The sequence below is a fragment of the Colletotrichum abscissum genome, assembly GCF_030869225.1.
Source record: "Colletotrichum abscissum strain IMI 504890 chromosome Unknown Scaffold_13.1, whole genome shotgun sequence".
NCBI classification, from domain to species: Eukaryota; Fungi; Ascomycota; class Sordariomycetes; order Glomerellales; family Glomerellaceae; genus Colletotrichum; species Colletotrichum abscissum.
The window spans coordinates 217,618-242,074 of record NW_026850021.1 but is presented as its reverse complement, the minus strand read 5'-3'; the positions used below and the strand labels follow the sequence as shown (position 1 = coordinate 242,074).

At 49.6% G+C, this 24,457-nt stretch overlaps 9 protein-coding genes across 9 annotated transcripts; 5 read left to right on the top strand and 4 right to left on the bottom strand.

The window, feature by feature from the left end:
- Nucleotides 1-846: 846 nt before the first annotated feature.
- CABS01_06241 (uncharacterized protein) lies at nucleotides 847-1,517 on the top strand (the record flags this gene model as incomplete). The annotated part of the gene is made up of 2 exons (XM_060539607.1): nucleotides 847-951; nucleotides 1,002-1,517. 2 exons carry the CDS (start codon nucleotides 847-849, stop codon nucleotides 1,515-1,517), a joined length of 621 nt encoding a protein of 206 aa, XP_060404144.1.
- A 423-nt stretch (nucleotides 1,518-1,940) lies between these two features.
- Nucleotides 1,941-3,667, bottom strand: CABS01_06240 (uncharacterized protein; the record flags this gene model as incomplete). The annotated part of the gene is made up of 4 exons (XM_060539606.1): nucleotides 1,941-2,616; nucleotides 2,676-2,809; nucleotides 2,871-3,187; nucleotides 3,271-3,667. 4 exons carry the CDS (start codon nucleotides 3,665-3,667, stop codon nucleotides 1,941-1,943), a joined length of 1,524 nt encoding a protein of 507 aa, XP_060404143.1.
- Nucleotides 3,668-5,384: 1,717 nt separating this feature from the next.
- Nucleotides 5,385-6,428, top strand: CABS01_06239 (uncharacterized protein; the record flags this gene model as incomplete). The annotated part of the gene is made up of 1 exon (XM_060539605.1): nucleotides 5,385-6,428. The coding sequence occupies one exon, from the start codon at nucleotides 5,385-5,387 to the stop codon at nucleotides 6,426-6,428; it is 1,044 nt and encodes a 347-aa protein (XP_060404142.1).
- Nucleotides 6,429-7,132: 704 nt separating this feature from the next.
- CABS01_06238 (uncharacterized protein) lies at nucleotides 7,133-8,887 on the top strand (the record flags this gene model as incomplete). Its single annotated transcript, XM_060539604.1, has 2 exons — nucleotides 7,133-7,514; nucleotides 7,587-8,887. 2 exons carry the CDS (start codon nucleotides 7,133-7,135, stop codon nucleotides 8,885-8,887), a joined length of 1,683 nt encoding a protein of 560 aa, XP_060404141.1.
- Nucleotides 8,888-10,058: 1,171 nt separating this feature from the next.
- On the top strand, nucleotides 10,059-12,748 carry CABS01_06237 (RecQ family ATP-dependent DNA helicase; the record flags this gene model as incomplete). The annotated part of the gene is made up of 9 exons (XM_060539603.1): nucleotides 10,059-10,355; nucleotides 10,403-10,735; nucleotides 10,806-10,839; nucleotides 10,892-11,033; nucleotides 11,090-11,201; nucleotides 11,255-11,380; nucleotides 11,439-11,762; nucleotides 11,823-12,647; nucleotides 12,713-12,748. 9 exons carry the CDS (start codon nucleotides 10,059-10,061, stop codon nucleotides 12,746-12,748), a joined length of 2,229 nt encoding a protein of 742 aa, XP_060404140.1.
- A 370-nt stretch (nucleotides 12,749-13,118) lies between these two features.
- Nucleotides 13,119-14,399, bottom strand: CABS01_06236 (uncharacterized protein; the record flags this gene model as incomplete). Its single annotated transcript, XM_060539602.1, has 1 exon — nucleotides 13,119-14,399. One exon carries the CDS (start codon nucleotides 14,397-14,399, stop codon nucleotides 13,119-13,121), a length of 1,281 nt encoding a protein of 426 aa, XP_060404139.1.
- Nucleotides 14,400-15,237: 838 nt separating this feature from the next.
- On the bottom strand, nucleotides 15,238-15,924 carry CABS01_06235 (uncharacterized protein; the record flags this gene model as incomplete). The annotated part of the gene is made up of 3 exons (XM_060539601.1): nucleotides 15,238-15,318; nucleotides 15,374-15,514; nucleotides 15,577-15,924. The coding sequence occupies 3 exons, from the start codon at nucleotides 15,922-15,924 to the stop codon at nucleotides 15,238-15,240; spliced, it is 570 nt and encodes a 189-aa protein (XP_060404138.1).
- Nucleotides 15,925-19,301: 3,377 nt separating this feature from the next.
- CABS01_06234 (xylosidase/arabinosidase) lies at nucleotides 19,302-21,059 on the top strand (the record flags this gene model as incomplete). The annotated part of the gene is made up of 1 exon (XM_060539600.1): nucleotides 19,302-21,059. One exon carries the CDS (start codon nucleotides 19,302-19,304, stop codon nucleotides 21,057-21,059), a length of 1,758 nt encoding a protein of 585 aa, XP_060404137.1.
- Nucleotides 21,060-21,374: 315 nt separating this feature from the next.
- CABS01_06233 (platelet-activating factor acetylhydrolase) lies at nucleotides 21,375-24,134 on the bottom strand (the record flags this gene model as incomplete). The annotated part of the gene is made up of 5 exons (XM_060539599.1): nucleotides 21,375-22,057; nucleotides 22,123-22,583; nucleotides 23,276-23,722; nucleotides 23,796-24,009; nucleotides 24,122-24,134. The coding sequence occupies 5 exons, from the start codon at nucleotides 24,132-24,134 to the stop codon at nucleotides 21,375-21,377; spliced, it is 1,818 nt and encodes a 605-aa protein (XP_060404136.1).
- Nucleotides 24,135-24,457: the final 323 nt, after the last annotated feature.

Below are 24,457 nucleotides of genomic sequence, written 5' to 3'. Positions count from 1 at the left end.
TCTTGTCCACCAAAAGTATGGAGAAATCTCGATGATGTCCTAGTCCAGAAGTATACAGACTTAGACCAAAACTTTACGAGTAATCGAAATATGCTAATGACCCGGAACCGCTGCTAGTGGCCTCCCCAGCTCTGTAGATCGATCGTCGATGAGGAAGCCATTCGTGTTCTAGGCCTCGCAGGCTAACCCTTGGTGTCGAACAGTGTAACACGGCAGTTAGTTCCAGTCGTTGCCACACGTCTCAGATCGCATGTGTCACAAGTAACTTTACCTGCTTTGGCCTTCTATGCTCCAGTCACTGAATCTAGTACCAGGAAAAGAATATTCACCTAATGGGCTATCTGATATCTCAACTAGAACCATAGAGAGAGCGGAAATCCTTGACATCGTTGAACGAATTCATGGTGGGAGCCCACACTGAAGCAAGTCAAGAGACAAGAAGTAGTAAGTTGAGGCTAGTTATCCATGTACTTAACGATCTGATTCATGATGCAGCAACAACTGCCTGTGTTACCAATAAGTCTAAGACCCAGTATGTGACTGCAGGCGTCGTGAACATCGAAAGCCTTCACATCGGATGATCGGCATACGGCAATATCAAGGCTTCTGTCGTGACTGTTGTTTGCTTGATCATGTCTTCGTTCGATACTGGCAAATAGACTAATATTGACGAGATGAAACTTTTGAATTCTGGAATATGATCTCCCTGGACGAATCAATATAAAGACACTGCCTTCTCGCTCGTCCTTACACTCTCATCTTGTTCCTGTCAACATGACCATCAGCATCACCAGCTAGGACCCAACTACCAGCATCAGATACTTCAACTCTGTCACTCCATCCATCATGGCTCCTCTTGCCCAAATCATCTCTGTCATTCTCTTTTTGGGAAGTAGCATGGCATCCCCTACTGGGAACAGCTGCGAGCAAGTCACCCCTTACGTGCTCACCGTAAGTCACTCTCTCCTGGTAAAGAACTGTATTCCTGACCGACACTCCAGTACAAAGACATTGGCTCGAGTGCTTTTCCTATCTTGAACCCTGTGTTCCCGCCTACCCCTTACAAACAGCTGAAGTACTCGGGCCTCGGAGTCAAGTCCGTTGGTGGGGCGCTCGACCCCAACCTCCGCGAGAACGAGTTTCTGGTGTACGGCACCATCACCACAGCCTCGACACTGGAAAACCCGTTGATCACCAAAGACTACGGTGGATCAAAGGTAGCGAGCTTTGAGCTGGAGACGTTCGACTTCCAGTGTGTTCGCACTGGCCTCGAGAATATGAAGAGGGCTTGCAAGCTCACCGTGAAGGGAGTGGACGTGAACGGTAACACCATCACTGAATTCTGCTCATATAATCCCGACATTCTTGGATCAAGCTTGGCAAAGTGCAACCTTGTCAATGAGAAGAATCTCAAGAGCGTCAGCTTTGAAACCACCAGTCCCATTACAGGAACCACTATCACGATCTTGACGGCCATGGACAACCTCAAGGTCAACGTAAAGGCGTCAACTTGTTGATGATGGAGTATAAGGAACGTCACCCCATTCGAGAACAGTCAAGTCTTGGTCAATAGAATAGAGAAGAAGACTTCAACTTCGGGAATAACACCGTTGATTCTTAGGGCTGAAGACAAGACAACGTACACATATATGAATCAGACTTTGAACTCATTTGGACGACATAATATGTTCATAGAGCTGTCGTTGGGGTCCGGACCAGGCGGCATCATCACCTTCCTTAATATTAAGCCGCCAGCGGCACTACCTGTCACTCATTTAATCAACTTAAAACACAAATACAAGTGCTTACTGCTGTCAGAGTACCATTTCTTCCTTTGATGTAACTGAGCAAAGGCCATCACACTACCTACTTAGTAATGATATCGTGTTCCCTTCCCAATTATCTGTCCCTCTGAACTTAAGCCTTGTTCCCACTTCATGCTATGAAACAAATGCGTAGGGCTGGTCGAAACATGCATCCCAATCTGTAGCGTCTCCGTCCCAGAAGGTGCGCATAACATTCTTAGCGTGCAGAGGCAATGGCGTGGCGATGTCCTTGGCTTGCTCCAAGTAAAGCTCTGCAACAAGCCGACGCTTATCTACCCGAACCGAGGCTTCGATGCCAGCGACAACTAAAGGCCATTGGACGGATTTCTTCAGTTGTGGATGTTTTCTTGTCTCCTCCATGAGAGAATAGAGGCGATTTCCATGCATGGTTCTCAGCATTGTCAGTCGGTGGACTCTGGGCAGGGCTCCAACGCTCTGCAGCGAAGAAATGCAGAAGACAGCCACTGCAGAGTGAAATATCGCAGCGATGAGATCACGGTGATCCCTGTCCTCGTAGAAGGAGTCACAGTCCGTCCCATCAAAGCTCTCGATCCTTGCAACAATGTCCTCCGCAACTGCATTCGCTGTTGACTTGTCCATCGACTTCTTTGAGACCTCAGCTCTTAGATGGTTAATTCGCGAAATTTCCAAGAATAGCGGCATCGGACAAGGAATGTGTGGATGCAATCCGAGTGGATATATCTCCTGGATCAAATTAATGAACTCTTGTTGATCACAAATTGTAACTTGGTTGTCAGGTGGACTCGTTGTATTCGCCGAAGTCATCACACTGTGTCATTGTCGAGGTCAGCATCAATGCTTTGATTTACCCACGGGATCTAGACTTACATCATAAAAGACAGGAGCAAGGCTTGGCGGTATGGCTCCGACATGGCCCATCCCCGGGCACCGCCTCGACATGCGAGAATAGCCAGGAGACCGTCTACATGCTGTCGCCACTGAGGAGTTATGCATGCGTTGATCTGTTGGTGTTGGGTCAGCAATCATTGTAGACAAGAAGCCTCACTGTTGACTTCGACTGACCTCGGACTGGAGAAGGAGGATGACCCCTGTCAATACAACATCGCTACTCTGCGTCTTCGGATTGGCGAGATCTTCGTTGATAGCCCGTATCGACAGGCCTCGATGATGGTGCATTCGGTGTTGGGCATACAATATAGAAGGACAATCATTCTTCCATTCTTTCTGCACATGCATGCGATGATGGTACACGATGCCAACCAAGTTGTGCGCAATCGAGATCGGCAGATATTTCACGACCTTGAGGGGAATTTCGGCGATGAACACGTTGCTGGTTGGCGGATGGCCTGACTTGGTGTATGGGTAGAACACGTCGTTGACTGAACAATTGTGATGTTAGAGATGTTCGATAAATCTGGGTAACAGCTGAATATTTTTTCAAGTTCTGTGGGTTGCAACTCACAATACTGTACGGCTTCAAATACGTCGCAAATGTCTGTCCTCAGAGCTGAATGAAGGACGAGCTCTCCGCCATATTTGTTCCTGCTTCTAGTCAAGGCTTCGGTACCTTCGATTTTACCTCGGCTATCCAGCTTTGGCTTTATCTTCATGGTCTTCTTCGTCGCTGTGTCTTTGTCTGCCACGCGCCCTTTGCGTCGAGTACGGCAGGTGATTTTCCCAGGTGCGAGCCAAGTCAGTGGCTTTCTGTCGTCGTAGCCAGGGCAAACGATGCCGGAAGCACGACACTTGTTACAGACTGGCTTGACAGAGTCGCAAACAAGTCGACGACGTTGGCACTCCCAGCAACGTCGTTTCCCTGGAATCTCCGGGGATAATGATGGCTGAGGCGCCGGTAACATTGTGTTGCGAGGCGTGGATCAGGTCCCAAAAGGTGCAGTTCAGCCCTACCCGAGTGACAGGTTAATATGCACCAGCGTTACCAGATTGAGTAAGAAGAAGTCGATGGGACGAAGGGGTCGAGGGTTTGATTGCGGAGGGGGCTCTCAACTCAGGCCACATCCGCATAGGCTTGGATATCTTAAGTATCCTATGCTCCGGGTGCGCGGGTTGCCTTGCTTGAGCCCCAGTGTAGAACACCAGGTAAGACGATTCGCTTGGCAAAAGGTCTTGGCCAGAGTATTTTCCTATTTGGGTAAAGACTGTCATGCTGTGCTTCGCCTTGGGGGCAACAGGTACAACCGCTGATCAACATCCCCTCAGCCCTAGAGGACTCAACGTTGTAGCCAATGCGGGAGGGATGATAGACATGTGGGGGCTTATGGTATCGCAAACCGACAAATCACTGAGCATCACGGGCGCCTGCTCATGTCTCAAGGATGATATCATTGTCTTTCTCCGCCATAGAGTCGGCCCGCCGACGGGTTAGTTAGGCAGAAGCAATCCGCAGACCTACTGCATCGGTTCTCGTGGCGGAAGTGGGTTGTATTAGAGGGAAGAAAAGGACCCCTGTTCTCAGCTTGCTGCTCCCACTCTCAACCCAAGCGGTAGGCGGATACTCTTGAATATGGCCAATTGACCTCGGTCGAGCTAAACACTAGTGAGCTCTTGATATGATCTGAAAACACTTCGCCACACATGAATCAAATAGGCCCAGACAACAAGTGTCGAAATGCACTGAAAGTTAGCCCTGGTACTCAAGGGGGGATGGCAAGATCAACACGATAAGTACCCGCGCGCCATGTAAACTGCGCCTAACGCCGGCCGTCTCGGGTTTCGTCCCGGGACTTCACACCTCGACAACACCTATTTATGGAAGATGAGGAATTGGATCGAAGATGGTTTGCCTGCAAGCCACTCTCAAAGCGTGGCCACGAACATGCTTACCTTGGCGGTTGTGAGCTATGCGATTGTCAGCGAATGGCTCTCTTGGCACCGCGCGAGAGTGGGCCGCCAATGGCGGCAATCAAATGACATCGCTTAATGGGTTCGAGATGTTTCCCCCAAGGTCTTGAGCGTGGACATGGGAAGTACGCCATTGAGATGATTGCTCTGACTTCTAAATCATGTTGAACTGGCAGAGGTGAAAATGACTGACCGACGCTTTTCCAATCCACATCGTCTCAATTTCTTTACGAAAGTAAAAAGGGCAGGCAGCAATTCCTCGGTCGCGTGGACGAGCTTGAGAGCTGAACGTCAACCCAAAAGCAGTCTCACTTGGTTTCGGTTTGATAACCCGTGTATCTATCACTGATAGCCAATTAGCTCCTCCTCCCTCGAATTATTGGTACTTGCTGGGAATTAAATTGGTTTGCTTTACATATCAAGCAAACATCTCTGGAGCAAAAATTAAGAAACTGGGCAAGTCTCCGCGATGCTCTGCGGGGTATCACGCGAACGCGGGGCATTGTAGGTGACAAGAGCTCCATTGCCATTTTGTTAAATAGCATCAAGCACAGTTGATTTTGATCTGAGATGGTCAGAACCCTCATTCTTCTGTTATTCATCTCAACTCATCATTTCTTGGTCATCTAATATCACCTCAAGCGCAAGCTCCACGGCACCACCTGAAGTACAAACTTAGCCACCAGTCACTTCAACCTTGTTCGACACAGAAGGATGAGCGCCGGTCGTGTTATCAACGTGGTCGGATGCCACGCGGAGGGTGAAGTTGGCGATGTAATCACCGGCGGTGTTCTAGATGTGCCGGCCCCGAGCATGTGGCACAAACTACAACACTTTTTGACGCATAAAGACGAGCTGCGTCAGCTACTACTGAATGAGCCGAGAGGAAGATCGCCAAAGAATACGAACTTGATCCTCCCGCCATGCAACCCCGAAGCCGCTGCAGGATTCCTGATTATGGAAAGTGAAGAATATGCGCCAATGTCCGGATCCAACACCATTTGCACGGCTACGGTACTCTTGCAGACAGGGATGATCCCCATGCAAGAGCCAATCACCAAGTTCGCTCTAGATACGGCGGCTGGTCTTGTCGGCGTGACTGCGGAGTGCCAAGGTGGTAAATGCAAATCCGTGGCTTTTGAAAATGTGCCTGCGTTCGTGGACCGGTTCGATCTGCAGGTTGACGTCCCGGGGATCGGGACCGTCTCCGCCGACATTGTCTGGGGCGGAATGTGGTACGCTATCGTGGATGCGGCATCTGTCGGGATGACCATCGAGCCGAGCAAGGGCGCGAAGCTTGTGGAGCTTGGCGAAAGGATCAAGTCAGCATTGAAAGCTGCCTACACGCCTCATCATCCGGAGAACCCAGAAATCATGGGCATCTCGGTTCTCGAATTCACAGAGCCGCTTCACCAAGATACCATTGGGAAGGTCGCCAAGAACACTGTAGTTGTGTCTCCCGGGCGTCTTGATCGCAGCCCTTGTGGCACCGGCACCAGTGCGCGGATGGCTCTGCTGCATGCCAAGGGCCAGCTGGCGGTTGGAGAATATTTCAAGCACACTAGCGTCATTGACACAGCCTTCGAGTGCCGCATCTCTCGGACTGTCAAAGTCGGAGATATTGATGCTGTGGTACCAATCATCAAGGGCAGAGCATGGATCACTAGCTACAAGCAGGTCGTCTTGGATCCAGAGGACCCCTTTCCTACCGGATTCAGAGTGGGGGACCAATGGCATGTCCCTGATATCGAGTCCTAGTCAGCGCCGAGGCACTGAGGCGGAAACATTCATATGTTGGGAGTTAGCCATAGACCGAGAAATAAAGGACCGCCTGCCGTAATTACTTGGCCGGAATACCATGTTGGAACCCTGGGACTTCGCGCCCCGTATGTGTTGTTGGCTTCCAGTTCCGGCCCCGCCCCCGGTGGGATACAGTCACTCAATAATCGTAGTGGAAGAGGTCGATACTGAGAGGTCGTAGCCCGAGACTGTCGACTGGTCTGTGGATTCATGAACAAGAAATAGTCAAGAGAAGATACGAGCTACGTTGATTTTGTACTAGTTCATCGCGCCGTGGTCTCTTCAAAAGCTTGAGATCCCGAACCGAATGGCGCTTTGTTTCCCAGCCGAACCGAAGAGAGATTGCGGGGGAATCAAGACTACCTCGCAACCCCCCACTCCGGGGAACGGGGTGGCCCATGTCTACCCCGGATTTCCATTCGGGTCAACATCTTCAACGATGGTCAAGATATTGAAATAACAAGGCTGTCAGCCGCGACGAATACACAGGAATCATGACGTCCATCCCCAATCATCACCATCAAGACAACATTGGGTGCATCAAATTTCCCTGCAGTTGCGACGGTTGCTCGCAGTCGTGACCCGCGGGTGTTCTCTTCTTCACCAACACCTCAGATCACCTAAACAATCTTCAACGCACTTGAACTCCACCGGCCTTCAAGATGTCTTCATCTCTGGCTCCCGGAAGCAGTGGCGACGCGAAGCACAACAGCCAAATCGAACATCTCGAAGACCTCAACAAGCCGGGCTTGCAGGACAAACACGATGGCCATGTCGAAGGCAACGCACTTCTCATCAACCGAGATGGAGAGGTTCGCAGGATTCCAATTCCGTCTTCGGATCCCAACGATCCCCTCCGCTTCAGACCTTGGGAGAAGTACGGCATTGTCTTCTGCTGCTGCTGGTTCTCTAGTATGGGTTTGTCGATTGCAAGTGGTCTCGGTGCAATTTTGCATGAATTCTTTGCGATGTATGGCCCTCAAGGCTATTCTTCCGAAGACATTGTTCTTCTGATTACTATTCCAACCTTGTGCATTGGTCTCGGTAAGATCCATCTTGACTCAAAAAGCTGCCGTTAAAGGTTGATTAGTGAACTAACGAAGGCATCACGATTAGGCAACTACATCATCCTTCCTCTTGCTCTGGCATACGGTCGACGCCCAGTATTCTTAGGATTCATGGTCATCCTTCTGATAGCGACAATTGCTGCCGCTTTGCAAAATAGCTATAACGGGCATCTTGCTGCCCGAGTGGTTCAAGGCTTGGCTACGGGTGCCTCAGAGTCTCTTCTCCCGCTGATGCTCACTGAAGTTACCTTTCTTCACGAGCGTTCCAAAATCTTTGGTCTTTACTGGATGGCACAAAACGCGATATCCTCTACTATCAACTTGACCTCGTCATATTTGAACCATGACCTGGGATGGCGTTGGTATTACTGGGTCTTCGTTATCACCGTTGCCGTCGGACTGGTCATTGCGTTCTTTTTCGCCTTTGAAACACAGTTCACCCGTCAACCCGAGTCGCTCGATGGACAAGTCGTCATCACGGACGAGTTTGGTGTCACGCGTGTCATTCCAGACTCTGAAGCCCAGGCCTACCTCGAGGAGATGAATCGGTCTGGACTCACGGCTCCGGGCGCCGATCAGGCGGCCGAGTCTCTGGAGAGAAAGTCGTATCTACAGCGCATCAGACCTTGGTCGACACCGCATCCCCAACCAATGCGAGTAATGGTCTTGAGTTGGAAGCACATGGCGGAATCATTCTCGTCCCCGGGAATCATTTATGCGGTGTTGACATCTTCCATTGCTCTTGGCTGCGGTGTTGGCATGTCACTGACCTACAACACTGTTCTGGTGACGAACTATCAGTGGAAGTCGGAAGATGTTGGGTTGATTAATGTTGGCGGCGTCATTGGCGCCGTTCTCGGCATGTTGTTCTGCACATTCGTCGGCAATCCATTGGTCATGTACCTCGCCCGTCGGAATCGAGGCGTTCACATCCCGGAACACCACCTGGTCGTCTTGGCTTTACCTGCCGTCATCGGTGTGGGAATGCTATTACTGTATGGCTACACCGCGTCAGGAGGGTACACATGGTGGGGTCCATACATCGGCTGGACCATCTTCCAGTATTCCTTTACCTCTGTTCTTATCATTTCCACTAGCTTCGCATCTGAAGCCGCGCCCAAACATCCCGGGCCGGCACTGGTCGTGGTTGTGGGAACTAAGAACGTGGTCTCGTTCGGTGTGACCTATGGGTTGACTCCAATGGTTGAGAAATGGGGGTATCAAACTGCCTTTGGTGCGTTGGCTGGTATCTTTGGCTTCATCTTCCTACTCGGAGTGCCTGTCTATCTTCTCAATCCGAGGTGGCGTGCTTACATGTCAGAAAGAGAGAGCAGATCGACCAGAGCCTAGAAATAGGTCGTCACTTACCATTATCCATGACTTTGAGTGTACCCCAGCTACGTTATTGAGAGGTCCACGGTTCCAATAGGGTACAGCCGGATTTAGTAGACAATGTACTTTACAATGATGGACAAGATTGCGAGACTCGCGTCATTTCTTTGCAAGACTAATGTCCAAACAATGTGCTCGTATTTTCACACATCGACGCCAGCCATAGAGTCGCGCTTGACGGAACCTGGCTGTTCTTGGCCATAACCTCAGGACCAAGTTGTGCCCATGTAAGCAGGATGAACCTGTTGACTGAGGGAGTGCGGCGACCCGACAGGACGTCTCTGGTTTAGGTCGGTTCAGATCGGAATGTAACATGCACCCAGGCCCTGGTCTTCAATCAAGAGAAGAGTGAACCATAAGGTTGATCGAGTTCGTTCATCTGGGTTGCTGGACGCAACTCAAGATTCCCGGTCCGCTATCGTCGCCCTATACAATCTCGGTTCGGCTTGGCTCTTCACACCACGGCAGCCTTTCCCGAGCCGAGAGATCCACTGCCCTTCATCAAGTACTTACTAAGGTACCTTAGGGAACATCGGCCGAGGCGTGACGGAATGCAAAGGGGAAGAAGCCCTCCCTCATAATGGCAAGTCTTCTTCTGTTGGTCCACAGTTTAAAGGTCCACTTTCTTCACTGTCTCCATGATGAGTCGTAGGTGAGGGTGACCGACCCGTACAGTATCCTACACTTGGCACGGAACGGAGGCCCCAGCAGGCCCTCGGAACAAATGCTTCCAGCTTGGCTGGATATTTATGAAAAGATAACGTCAAAGAATCACAATGATTGAACTTTACCGCTTATTGCAAGTTTTGACCAGTATTGGCGAGCGCATCGAGACACGTTGAGTGGGTTGTGAAATGAGATTCATGAGGTGAGATTCATTCCATTGTGAGTGAACATAAGTGGGTCTCGGCGTGGTAGTCACATGACCCACGCGATGCGGCCTCCTACAGAGGACGCGTCGACGCGTTTCAATCGTAATTGCCGGGCAAGTCCAGCACGCATAGGTACTTTCCCAATTGGGACGTCATCGATTCCGACCTCAATCATCCTCCGCCAAGGGATTCCACGGTCTATACTACCTTAATTGTACGAACGATTGATTCCATCGTGGCCTCCATTGTCGCCGACAATGGATGACGACTTCGGCTTCGACTCGGCCGATGAAGCCGATCTGCTCGCTGTAGTGGACGCTGCTCCCTCTGCAGCCAAGCGACCTAATGAGGATACGGATCAGAGTGAAGAACCAGGACCGAAACGACAGAGAGGTTCCTCCGATCACTCGGTTCTGGCCCGCAGAGTCTTGCGAGAACGATTCGGCCTGGAAAGCTTTCGTCTGGAGCAGGAAGCAGCAATCAATCGCATCATCAGTGGCGACAGCGCTGTTGTAGTATTTCCTACTGGCGGAGGCAAGAGTTTGTGCTATCAGGTATGGAGGCTCTGCTCAGAATAGTTACTTTTGTCTAATATAAAAAGGTCCCCGCCGTGGCTATAAAGGAGCTCGACAAGGAAACAGGATCGCGCAGCCCAGAAGAAAGTGGTGTCACGGTCGTCATTTCTCCCCTCATAGCACTGATGAAGGACCAAGTTGATGCCCTGAGACGCCGAGGCATCGCTGCAGCCGTTCTGGATTCGACGCAAAGTCGCGAAGAGTTCGTCGATGTTCACAGCAAGCTGGCGTGCGGCAAACTCGATCTCCTATACTGCGCACCAGAGCGGCTCAACAACGAGGGCTTTCTTGCGTCCCTTAAGTCAATCCGTGGTGGCATTCGCTTATTAGCGATTGATGAAGCACATTGCATTTCAGAAGTATGTCTCAAATTGTCACAAACCCCCTACTAGTACTTAATACGAATTCCATCATCTGACAGAATCGCAGTGGGGACACTCCTTCCGCCCAGACTACCTGAAAAGTCAGTTTCTAACGCGGCCATTGTTTCCGCTCTGACTGACGATAGCTCTTAGTCGCTCGTTTTGCGAAGGAAGCCAATGTGGACAGAGTCATCTGTCTCACAGCGACCGCGACAGCAGCCGTTGCGAAAGACATTCGAACTACTTTCGACATCCCGCCCGAGGGTCTTTTCGTGACAAGCATGTACCGACCCAAGTCAGTCAGGCAATCACAATACTTCTTTTAGTTAGCATCATGCTCACATCTCCTAGTCTCCGATTATTGGTCGAGCCTATCACTACAGATGACGACCAAGTCGAGATATGCACTAAATTCTTGAAGAAACACCCCGGCCCATCCATTATATACGTCACAACCCATGCGGTAAGCTTCTACTCACCTCACAACGGTGAACTTACTAACCTTGATACGAACAGGCTGCAGAAACTCTAGCCAATGAACTGTCTAAAAAGAAGTTCAATGCTCGCGCATATCATGGAGGACTAAACGCAGACGTACGGGGCGGAATACAAGACACATTTCTCAAGAGTCAAAACATGATCGTGAGTTGGTCCGACAGCCTCCGGAGGAGGAAGTTCTGACATTAACATCTACTATCAGATTGTTGGCACAATTGCATTTGGCATGGGTATCGACAAGGAGAACGTGCGGACCATCATCCATTTCGATCTTCCAGGCAGCCTTGAAGCCTATAGCCAACAGATTGGAAGGGCTGGACGAGACGGCAAGCCAAGCACGTGCATGCTCTATCTTTCGGACAAAGATTTCTTTGTCAGAAACGTCTTCATCCATGGCGAACGACCATCCATGCTGGCTCTACGCGCACTGTTTGAGGAGATCTGCAGCAAGGAGAACTGTCAGCTGAAGCCCGGAGACCCCTTCTCCGTGGCTATCACGTCGCAATCACGGCGGATAGACATTAGGGTTTGTCAAATCTATTTTCCTTGACTTTAGTCGGCATTCATCTCAACTAATGGTGGACAGGAGACCCAACTTTCCATCATCTACGCCTACCTAGAATTGAAATTCGGCCTTCTCCGGGCTAGCACTCCTCAGTACTCTGAATATAAATATCAGGTGCTGCAGCATCGTGCTCTTGAGATCGACGGCTCACCAGCATCGAAGTACATCTTATCCCACTCCAGAAAAGCGCAAACCTGGACAAATATCGATGTTGACGTTCCTATTGGGAACGGCAGAGTAAGTCGCGCTGATATTACGCGGAAATTAGACTCGTGGGCCGAGTCTGGCATCATCAAGCTCAGTAAGACCGGTGTCCAAAAGGTCTTCCGCGTCAGCAAGAAACTCCCAAGTCAGCAGGCCGATATTGACGAAATCATCGACGACATAGACAAGGAAATTGTGAAGAAGGAAAAGCAGGATTTGCAGCGCGTTCAAGACCTGGTCAACCTGCTGACAGGCAAAAGCTGCCTTACTCGTGGGCTTGCAACTTACTTTGCCGATACGACTCACTCTTCAGTCAAGGAATGTGGCCACTGCACATGGTGCGAAACACATCAGCAGGTCAGGTTACCGGGATTTACCCCCAAACCTTTAGATGAAAAGGCCATGAGAAGGGTGTTGGCCGTATGCAAAGAAGCATGTCAACAAGAGGCGAGCAAGGCCAAAGGTGGTAAACCGAAGACCACAGCACTTCAGACTAGGCAGGCTCTGGCCAACAGCACAGCCAAAGACGATGCCCGATTCATGGCCTGCGTGGCTTTCGGTATCCGGACACCCCGCATCAGTAGCATGAGCCTGCACAACAACAAGGCCGTGTTTGAGACAATGAGCACCTGCAACTTCAACGTAAGTACATTCGGGAAAGCCAAGATGTAACGTTCCCTATGAGCATCGAACTGACCTTGGATCAGGATCTCGTTCAGAAATTCGAAGACATGATAAAATGAATGAAGTAATAGATTTCCGAGGTCTCAATTGATGGCTCCACTATCAGACAAACGTCAAGTACAGCTGGAGGCTCACAAAGTAGCGGCAATATGCCTGGCTTTACGATGAATTGCCGAGCTATGTATGTATTGATACCTTAGTTCGACTACGAGGCCCTGGCAAATACTCAACTAGAATGCTCAACTATATCGTGTATCCTAAAGGTATCAATCGCCCTGAACTTCAATCATAAACGCCTGTGGGGTGATTGGTAGATCAAGAACTGAAAACCAAGTACAAAAACTGAAGTACACTCGCTGTCATTGATATCTGTATCAAAGAAAGCCTTGCTGGGGATTCAAAGGAAATCAAGTCTTTGATCTGAATCTATCACGGCATCAAGTACAGCCAGTCGACTGCCTCTCCCAAATAACCTTTCTCGACGGAATCCTCATCTCGTCCATCAAAGTCGAGTTTTTCTTCTCCTTCCTTTTCCTCCCAAGTATCACAAACAAACACTTGCAAATTACGATATTTGCCCGTCTTCCTGAGTCTCCGAAGGTGCTCCTCCAACCAATAACGATATGGAGAATGATTATGGTGGCGGTCTCGTGCTCGTACGATACGCAGCTTTCGTAAAGATTTTGGGAACTGGCGCAGAATGTTTTCGTCCTGTGTGCCGGCGTCCTGTAACTGCGTCGTGAAGGTTTCCAGATTACAGAGCTTGTGTAGAAGCAGACTCGCTGTTTCTCCAGTCGATCGATCGGGGAACCGGACACTTAGAGCTTTAAGTGTCTCTTTGTGCTCGACCAACGCGTCAATCATATCCACCATCTGACTGACACTCGACACACATCTGTCAAGTCCGAAATGACATAAGTGCTTTGGCGTCGAGATAATTTCCATGATGAACGGTTGCATGTTTAAACTCGACCAGATGGAAATATCGGTGAGCTTTTCCCAAGTTTGCGATCCGTCAAACCATGCGTCGTCGAAATGCTGTATCTTGAGAGATCTTAATTTTGGGGCATTCTTTGAGATAGCTTTGACAAGCTCCATTGGAAATCGTCCCACGTGAGGTGTGCATTTGATGCGTAGGGTTTCCAAGTTTGGAAAGACGTCATCTTCCATCAGGAGAAGTTTGTTCGAGACATCATGGTTTCGGTGATTTTCACTCAAGATGTACTCAATCTCAAGTTCTCTCAACGATTTGGCCATGAGAGGAACCATTATGGCGAGTATGTTGAAATGGCCGCCACGGTTCCATCCTTTTGGGTGAACTGCAAGCCTCATTTTACTGAGTGTCTCTTCAATAAACAGAACTTCGTCATCTGACAATCTCATCTCTTGCTGCCGAGGAGATTGCTCTGGAGCGTGGATAGGAATGCACACACGTCGCACATGTTGTGTACAATATGGGCGGGAGTCCCAACCTCTAATGAGAGAAATCAGGTGGCTATGTCCGGGTTTCACCAGCCAGACGTAGCTGAATAGATTTCGCCTGACCAGCTGTCGAAAAGCTCGACATGTTCGACTGAGTGCCTCCAAATCTGACAGCTTGCTCTTGAAACTGGCGTCTACCCAGTACAGGTGCGAATACGATGGCGCAGTCGAAAGCTGATCAAAAATATGCTGGATAACCTCCGGCGGTAATTTTGCAATCCCCACCATTGCCTTTTTTGTGAAGGTATCTTCCCGTAGATGCATGAAATGCCGTGTGGAACTTAGTTATGTTGTGAAGTGCAGTAAGTGTTGGAGGTAAAAGAGTTGGTGAACGTATTCAGAGGAGCTGTTCGTCAAAGATGTTTTCTTTCATGACCCATCTATGGCGTGTATTTCAGAAAACTTTGTTATGCGGACCGACCGTATAAAGATGGACTTGGTACAAGTCACTTAGCTGTTTCTGTCAAATCAGTAACCTGTGTAGTCTTCTGGTCTTCAAGGTCCGCGAATCTAGGGTATCCATCGGTCTTAATACATGCCGACACGTACTGGCATTCAAAGTTTAGCATCCGAGCTTCGAACTATGAATAACGTCAAGATCTTCTGGTCTCTGTGGCCAGCTCACATTTGCATCGTAGATCTACTTTCAGAAGTGCGTTACAGGACCGTACATTCAAACCACGGCCAAAACGGGGACGTGCTACCATCGTCGATGGATGCTCTGCCATATTCACTTTTATGGTTCTGCGGAATTAAGGGAGGAAGCTCCCCTACTTTTGTTCACATTGAACGTTGCGCGCCAACCAGGCTAGGAATTTGGCTTTTCTTGGACATTATGAAACTATTCTCCGAGGTTGTCAACTGCAACTGCAGAGTATGTTTCGTATTAGCAATGGTTCTGGCTGGTGGCAGATTCCTTTCTCAGTTCATCGATCTCAGTACCATCCCCACATGTCCATGTCAGCAATTTTCCAGTATAATCCATTTCCCTGTGGATTGTAACTTGTCAAAGGACATTGGGCCACAGTGGCATGTGTCTTGACGGTGAAGGTCTTCAGAGTATTTCCTATTCCATCACCTCAATCTCCTCGGCTTCCTCCATGTCCCTCTTGTTGCCCTTCTTGCCACCCTTGCCTCCATTGAGCGCCTACAGTCTCCTGTTAGCATTTATTTCTGCTCAAAGAGTCGACGTTTACACTCACGGCCTGCTTGTTCTTCTTGTTCTGTTGCTCACCACCCTTGAACTCGCCAGAGAGCTTCTTGAGAGTAGCCTGGTCTTGCTTAGAGTTGTTGCCCTTCAGGCCCTTGGCCTGCTTTGCCTCCTTGGCCTGTGCACCTTGAACCTAGAGACGAACAATTAGATCTAGGTCGCTCGAGATGACAATGAAAAACACATTTGCCATACCTTCTTGAGACCGTCATTCAACTGCTTGTTCTTGGGATCCGCGTTCTTCTGGTTCTTCTCGCGTTGCTTCTGTCCCTTGGCGATGTCCTTGTTGAGCTGGCCCGACTGCTTCTTGAAGTCTTTGGTGCCCTCGGCCTTTTGGACCTTCTTGACGTCCTTTTGCTCTTGCTTTTGAATATTAATATTCTTGTCGATGCCAGCGGCCTCCTTCTTTCTTCCCGCCGCGCTACCCTTCTTAGATGCGCTTTGCGCCCGCTCAACAAGTGCGTCTACCGGTGCCGGCACGGGCAGAGCAACAACGAAGGTGAAGAGGAGGAAGAGAGAGAGGATGAGCTGAGGAACGCGCATTTTGGCGATTTTGTAGTATTAATGAATGATTTGAATAAGGTATTAAGGGTCGACGCCGTCAAGACTGTAACTCGATGAACTGAGATGAGAAGGAGATGATGATGAGAACTACTGATTGTGATGGCACTTTTGAGCAGCTTATATACGCTCAGTTTTGGACTCAACGGTCAATGGAAGAGCTTATTGCGAGTCATCATCCCATTTCCTAGGTATTTGCGCTTCGTCCGAGGGATGTCGACGGATCTAGCCACCATACATTGACAACGTTCTTCTGCCCGAAGTCGTGATGCTTTCGTGATCGTTTCGCCCTGCAGCAGAGGAAGCTTTTCTTGTGTCGCATACGAGAGCAATTACGCCCGCGAGCCATCTGAAGTCAAACGACTGTTGACAAGTGACAAGCTTTTGGGTGGGGTCGAAACGAAGAAAGTTTAGCCGCATAAGTGTTTTGGGCTGAACCTAGATGCCAAGACCTTTTACACCATGCTGAATGTTCGGGTCACATTCCACAATAGATGCCAAGATAGATCGGACTCGACTGTAAGTATCGTTTAGCGCGAGGCTGGTCAGATTATACGCGGAAACGGAAGGGAAAAGGAACATGGGAAGAACGATTATGGTTCTTACACCAAGTGCCTGGAGAGACGATACCTGTATGTTCTATGTCTCGGCCCTTAGAACGAATACGTCGTACTTCGAGACTATCCCACAGTCATTACAAAAGTATTTAGAACCTCTCATTATATTCGAGCCAAAACTGGCAAACTACCGCTTCGGGTAAATTTGAGAGAGTCAGAATGCACGCAAGACGAAGGATGCATGGAGCTGGAACCACTCCAGGGCTGCTACGGTATTCCCCTGCGTCTCAAGTTCACACACCGATCAGATTATCATCCAACTAGTATGAACTCTACGATGGTGTAAGAACATGGCAAAACGAAGTGTCTCTTGTCTTGTCCGCCTCATTCACCGTGTCACTGCAGGTAGATCTAAGCTCGTGCATGTCTTTACCATCTAGAAAACGGCCTTCGCTTCGCGGACATTGCAAGAGCCAAACGCGGATCAATTTGAGACCATACACTTGCATAAAAGAGGAGAAAGCTTGTGAAGCTTGCGGCAGCCTATAACCACGATGCTTGCTCTTCCCGTCTTGTCAGGCGCGGGCAGCGGGGCCGGCCTCCGCCTTTTGTCCGCACTACCACTTCCCCGCGCTAGGTGGAACAAAAGAAAGTTTAAGCTCTCTTGACATGCGGTAATTTGCTCGAAACTCCTGACTAGCGCCGGAATACTTAAGCTTCTTTTTCATCTTTGTTTTAGCACCGTTGGAGGCTTAAAGTTAGCTAATGAGTTATTCAACAAAACATCCTGATGGAGAAACGAATGACCAGAGAGAAAATAAAGTCCGACAGTCAGTTTTGAGGTTGGATCCCTAGGGAACCCCTGCGTCAATCATAGATCATCGTCTGAAAACCATTTCCTTAGATGATTTGCAATATGATCTTCGTCGTCCAAAAAGCGCTGCCAAGAAGTACATCGCCAAGAGCTGCCTTTAGCACGGCACAGCCAAAGAACACTGTCTGAGCGGCTGTCACCATCACGCATCACAGACACCGCATAATCTATGCTCAAATCACAGGTAGCAGTCAAAGTGCATTGGGGGTCCATCAAGTCCTCTCCGGTAGCTTGTCCGTAGAAAGCCTTGCTGACGGGTCATCGGCCTTATTCTTAGCCCTAGGCTATCCCAAGCGCATGCCTAGAGAAGGTTGGATTTAGGGCAGACCCGGCACTAGCAAGAGCTTATTAACGACGTTTGAGTCTCAGGACATCGGCACACTAACTTGCCGCGGCTGTTCAACGCTTAATACTATGAAAGCGACGAGGCGAGCAGGATTTGAGGCTTACACACGGATCACCCTACCGCTTTCGGCTTGACGCGTGGTCGGAATTCCGGCAAGCTGGTCGTCCAACCCACTGAGCCCAGACCAAGTCGATCATATGCCGGCTGTACCTACCTATCGGTAGATATCCTGCGGAGATCGCCTCCGGTGGGATGGTGTGGGCTAACACATCATCAAGCTGAGACACGTTATGCCTCGCCGACTCAGACAACCTTACTAAAGATTCCGTCCAGACTCGGTTCTTCATTTTCGTTTCCGCAGGCCCATAACAAACCTGCTCATTCCCCTCGCCGTCGTCACTTGAGTCACTAAAGACAACTTAGCTTGAAACATCACTGTGGTCACCAGGATGAAGTAGCTAGCTCAGCAGGAGATAGCATTAATACTTTTATGGTTAAACGTGGCCAGTTCAGATATGGAGGTTTACCGACTCCAAAAGATGATGCACACATTACATAGGTAGATGATATCAAACCCCCCTTTCCGTCAACACATGCAGATACGGCATCACAACAATGACTGATGCAGCCATCATGAGACTGGCAGGCCAAAGGCAAGCGGAGGAGCTTATGCCAATTTGATAGTGTAGCGCGAGGGAACCCTAGATGTTGCGCAGAAATCTGTCTTTAAGCATGTCTTTTGGTCCACATCGCCAAACTCCATCATGGCATGCCATAAACAAGACTAAGTGGCCAATAGACTGCAGAACTGCTATGCCAAGTCCCTTGTTGAGTTCATCTCCCGACTCCTTCAACGTTGGAGTGAGGGTCTACATTTGTGAGGCTAGCTGGAGAGACTTCGCTCGCACTAATACTATTTGTTTGTTTCAAAGTTCTGTATTTGCTGGCGGCTCGGGCGGTTCTCGATATCGTTTTCACGGTATTAATACACAGTATCAGTGAATACTCTCACTGTCTCAATAGACTCTTTCTCTTAGATTTTCCATCTTTCCAACTTTCCCTCCTGCAAAGTTCACAACCGCGGATCATTGACGGCGATGTTGGGCGCCCGACGCCACCACCTGCACTAATACTATATCAATGTTACGTGGGCGAATTTTGTTCAAAGAAGGTGCTCCAGGTCAGCTTGTTATCTCCCAGAGGCTCTTTAAACTGGAACCCAGTCTGAAGTTCTTTCCAGGCTTTTCCGATAAAACTCTGTTTTCCCCTATGCTCTTTGAAATGATAAATTCAGCCAACGGGGGCTTGTTCGGCTCGGTTCGGCCCCACCGTTGTCCTCTTCGTAGCTGCAAGTTCGGGGAAGGCCCGGGATATCCGCATCTCGGAAAGTCCGCCTTAGACTATGGCGGGGAAGTGGGAACGCGGGGCGGGCAAACGAGAGAATCTGCAAATCAATGTTACTCAAGCTCTTAGCACAGACCGGGGTGGAATCAAACTGTTTGGGAAATAAAGCAGGCGGCAGCTGCATGTTCATAGAATCCTTCGCCATCAAAGTGACAGGAAGCTTTCTTCAGCCTTGAATATGCAGTTTCTGCGTTTGATATCCTTCGTTTCATGCCCGTTGGGTGTCCTAGGCTCTCTGGCAAATACGTCTTACACAAATCCAATCATTCCAGGGTGGCACTCAGATCCTAGTTGTGCTTTTGTCCCTGAGTGGAATGAGACTTTGTTCTGCACGACGTCGTCATTCATCACCTTCCCAGGAAATCCTGTCTATGCCAGCAAAGATCTTATCGACTGGAAACTTGCAAGCAATGCAGTCAACCGGGTGTCCCAGTTCCCTCTGATTCGCAACGGAAGTCAAGGTGAAGACCTTGGCATGTTTGCAAGTACTTTACGTTACAACAATGGCACGTTCTACTTGATCTCAACTTGGGTCAGTGCCCAGCTCGGAGGACCAAAGTTTGTCATCTTCACTACAAAGGACCCATTTGACGACCTGTCATGGTCCGATGCGATATGGCCAGAAACACCAGGCGACACAATTGATCCAGACATCTTCTTCGACGATGACGGCTCTGTTATTGTTGCTTCTTCCGGAACACCCATCAAGGCAGTTTACCTTGATCTCTCCACCGGCAATACCAGTGAGCCTTGGGACCTTTGGAATGGGACTGGAGGCGCAAATGCCGAAGGCCCCCATGTATACAAGAAGGATGGATACTACTACTTATTGATTGCTGAAGGTGGCACTCAACTAAATCATTCGGCGACTATTGCACGATCTAAGAGCATCAAAGGACCTTGGGAAGCGGCACCCCATAACCCCCTTGTTTCCAATAGAAGCACCAAGGAATACTTTCAAACTGTTGGCCATGCTGATCTCTTTCAAGACTCGGCTGGAAACTGGTGGGGGGTTGCTTTGTCTACTCGCGGAGGACCGGATCTTTACAACAGTCTTAACTATCCCATGGGCAGAGAGACTGTTCTTTTTCCAGTCTCTTGGCTGGCAGGAGGCTGGCCTATCGCAGATACAGTTCGCGGAAACATGAGCGGACCGTTGCCCAACAAGTCCTCTGTTCAACGAGGAGTTGGCCCTCTTGTTGGAGAAGCAGATGTGGAAGATTTCAAGCCGGGGTCCACGATTCCCTCGCATTGGGTCTATTGGAGAGCTCCATTCAATGCCTCATACTTCACCGTATCTCCCCAGGGTCATGAGAATGCTCTTCAGATGACTGCCTCTCGCACTAATCTCACAAGAGATGCTGTCTTCAATGTCACCACTGAGGGTGTCACATCTGTCTTTCGACGGCAGGAACACACTTTCTTCAACTTTACTGTTGATATCGAGTTAGGTTTTGGAAAGACTGTCGGTGACGAAGTCGGAGTCTCCAATTATGTCAATCCTAATCAGCATGTCGATCTCGGTATCATTTACCAAGCCACTGTGTCTGACAAGGGAGACGAGCTCGAGCCTTACTTCCAACTCAGGGCTCGTTCAATCAACAACTCAACAGCTCCTGATCCAAAGATCGTACCAATTCCGCAAGAACTGTTGGGCCGAGCTATTAGGATTAGGATCTCTCCGAGGAATGAGACTCACAATGAGTTCTTTGGAAGCTCGGCAGATCATGTAGGTTCTGAGCAGTCGCTCTGGGTCTTCAATAACGCGTTGTTGGCCGGAGATGGAGCTACAACCGGTGGTTTGCTCGGTGTCTATGCTACTACAAATGGTGGGAATGGCTCCTTCAACGGGTACGTTGGAAGGTGGAGATACGAACCGATTGGCCAGAAGGTGGATTACAGTGTCTTTGTTCCAACATCAACCAAACGACAGTAGGCATGGGTGTAATCCTCTCTAAGTCTTAATAGTAAATGTATGAGGGCAGGAATTATGTGCATCTCTGCCCAAGCAAGATTGAAATTCGAAATCGACACGTCTCCGATAAGCCCAAGACTATCCGTTTGCTTTTCCCAAGGCAATCCCTAAGACCAAAGCTAAATCGCTGTGTATGCTGATATTCGCAATCATGCTGGCAAAAGGCTGGAGAGCTATGATGCCCTTCGCTGACAATCGATACGTCTTCTAATGCAAAACCTCGGTGGGTGTATTCATTATCAATCTTTCCATGTACAGTTTGAAAACCCACTGGATTCATGGTCCATTGTGAACTTCGTCCCAATGCACTTCAGTGAAGTCTTCAGAAGGGCTGTCCAAAAGAGGCTGGTCATTATGACGCAAGATGTCGTCAAAAAAGGCCCGAATGAACGTCCTTGAGATATGGACCATTCTCCTTCCGTCAATTGGCCCCTGTGTACGTGTCGTGCCGAAAGTCTTCCAGAACCCCAGGTCAGACCAGTCAGGATGCAAGCTTCCATCCACCGAGAACAGACGCCACCAGCCAGTCTGCCAGGCTCGGTAGTTGTTCCAGGTGCGGTCCGAATTCGCGTTGTGGCCCTGAAAGCCTAGAATCATCGAGGGTTTCTTGAGATCCGAGTCCGATGTGCTGTTCAATCGACCCCAGTTGGCACCGTCGACGTTTATAGCGGCTGCTACTGCATCGCTCTCGAGAGCTACGGTGAGAGCAGCAGAGCCTCCTAACGATATCCCGAATGTGCCGAAGTCGGTGGTCCTAAAGGGAGCTTCAAGCCTTGCCACGAGTGAGGGGAAGTAGTCGATGAAGTGCAGCTGCTGTCTGACCCTGACGGCATGCAAGTCCTTTACCCAGGCAAGGGAATAATTGCTGAAATTCGGTGGCAGTCCGTAGACGCCCGTGCGATTGGGGTACCGCAAAAAAGGCTGCTCATAAACGTGATCAAACGCAGCAACGACATATCCTTCAGATGATGCAAAGTTAGTCTGGAGTTCTGAGCAGCGACACATTGAGGGATCGCGAGCTTACCATGTGATATCAGTTCCGAGATGATTATGTAGTCGCCATCCGTCGGAACACCCCAACCGCCAGGTCCGAAAAGAAGTGTTGGGCCGCTCTCTTCATTCAGATAAGTCGCGTTCCATCTCAGCGTTGACGTCAAGTGAGAAATATTGTAGCTCCACAGGTCGGTGTATAATTCGGCAAGCTCGGGTTCGAGGTACGGCTTTGGGCAAGGCTTCTCGTCTTCGGTAGGATAGTACAGCGTGACGAGGTACTCAGTCGAAACACCGTTCGGCCACACGACATCATTATCTTCCAAGAAGGGGACGACGAAACGCTGAGCGCCGACGTTGTATCCTCCCGTAGGATCAGGGAGTCGTTCTCCGAGGGCCGTACATGCGAGCGACACGCAGAACCAAATCGCCAGGGCTCTGGGGGTTTGAACCTTCATGTTGGCGGTCGACGGCGCAGTGAAGCCGTTCAATACACTGAGCAAGATCAGTATTCCCTGATGCGATATTGGGGAATTTAAATATATTTTCTGATATGGGCGTCGTTCTTGGCATAGAGCTTTTGCCTCGCGAACCCCTCTCGGTGCAGAGGTGGAATTCATTGCCAGACGCAATGCAGCGGCGCAGTCAAATCAGCTTAGTTTGCAGTCTCTACGAGAACTAGCCTTAGCTCAATCAGGCAGCTGGGGAAACCGTTATGCTGACAGGAGTCAAAATGTGCAACGTCGGGCAACTGATTGTGCGCGTAGTGTGGGGGACGGCCTGCGAAGCGTCTTGGCAATCAGAGTGCAAGTAAGCTGACAGCAGGTCGGGTGATATAAGGCCGGGTGGTCACTCTGCCTTAGATTCCCGTTGCTAGTTGAGGATAATTGTCAGCCTCATCATGGATTGACGATCTTATATCTTGCCCGGCACTCAGCTCCATGTTGCGCAGCCAAGGTGTAAGGCTTCAAGTTGAGTCTAAGGAATTGTGCGAAGTGAAAATCTGAATCGCTGCAGGCTGTGATCAAATGCGTCCTGGATTCTGCTAGGCAGGACAAATGAAAGACAGATCCAACAAGCCAGCACGATGGCTGTCATGAGAGATGGGGAGGTTGCGATCGAGAGAGGAACAGGGATGGTATACATGTACTACTCTGTAAAGGACATGACATCAGCCATAAGCCTACTTCCGATACCACATTCTCGTGATCTTCGTCCTTCTCTGCTTTGCCTGTAAGAGAAACACGCCATGTAGTAGAGCCTCTGCAGTGGGTGGGCATCCGGGCACGTAGATGTCGACGGGTACAATCCGATCCACTCCCCTGACGACTGAGTAGCTGTAGTGGTAGTAACCACCTCCATTCGCACAACTGCCCATGCTGATAACCCATTTCGGGTCGGGCATCTGGTCGTAGCATTGTCGAACAGCAGGTGCCATCTTGTTCGTGACCGTGCCAGCAACGATCATAACATCCGCTTGTCGAGGTGAGGCGCGGAAGATGATGCCGAGACGATCCTGGTCGTAGCGGGGCATGGATACATGCATCATCTCTATACCGCAGCAGGCTAGACCAAAGGTCAAGGGCCAGAAGGAACCCTGGCGGGCCCAATTGACGATGCTATCCAAGGTCGTTCTGTTATTGCTGTTAGCCAGTGATGGGAGTGTCGAGATGGGAGTGTCGAGACGTGATGTTCTGATGGACTTACAACACATGTTCGACGGCGTTGGATGGTGGTTTGATGATTTGGCTGTCAAAGGGGAGAGTGTTCTGTGGCACGATGCTAGTTTTCGTAGAGTGTGATCTCGCATGGCTCTGATGGCGATGATGCTGAGGTCCAAGTATAGATGATGTAGATGAAAGATGAAGGGCATAAACTTGTGCTCGAGGTGCCAGTCTCAGCGGATGATACCGCAAAACAGCTAGTGAGATGGTGAGCCATGGTATTAAGACCATGCGTGTGCGAGAGAAGTGGCCGTTGACGACTGAGGACCCTGAGAGCCCGAGGAAGTATTGGAGATAGAACGGACTTACAAAGGCTGGACATCTTATACGATTCAATAGGGTCGGTCAAGATCGATCATCGAGCAGAGGGAAAGCTAAGCAAGGCAGAAGGGTAGGTATCAGATAGGTCAATTCAATCATTTGCAAGAAAGAGCGCAGCCTCGGACATTATAACAGGCCACCGGAGGCCGAGAGTAATGCGTCAAACATCAAGAAGATTGGTCATTTTATACGGTATTCGAATCACGGAAACCCCCCATCGATGCATTATATTGCGGTAGCCGCAAAGTGGGTGCAGGGTGTGGTATCTTAAAGAGGTTCCTAGTGCAAAAGGTGCTACTGATGAAGTGACTTGTTTCACTTGAT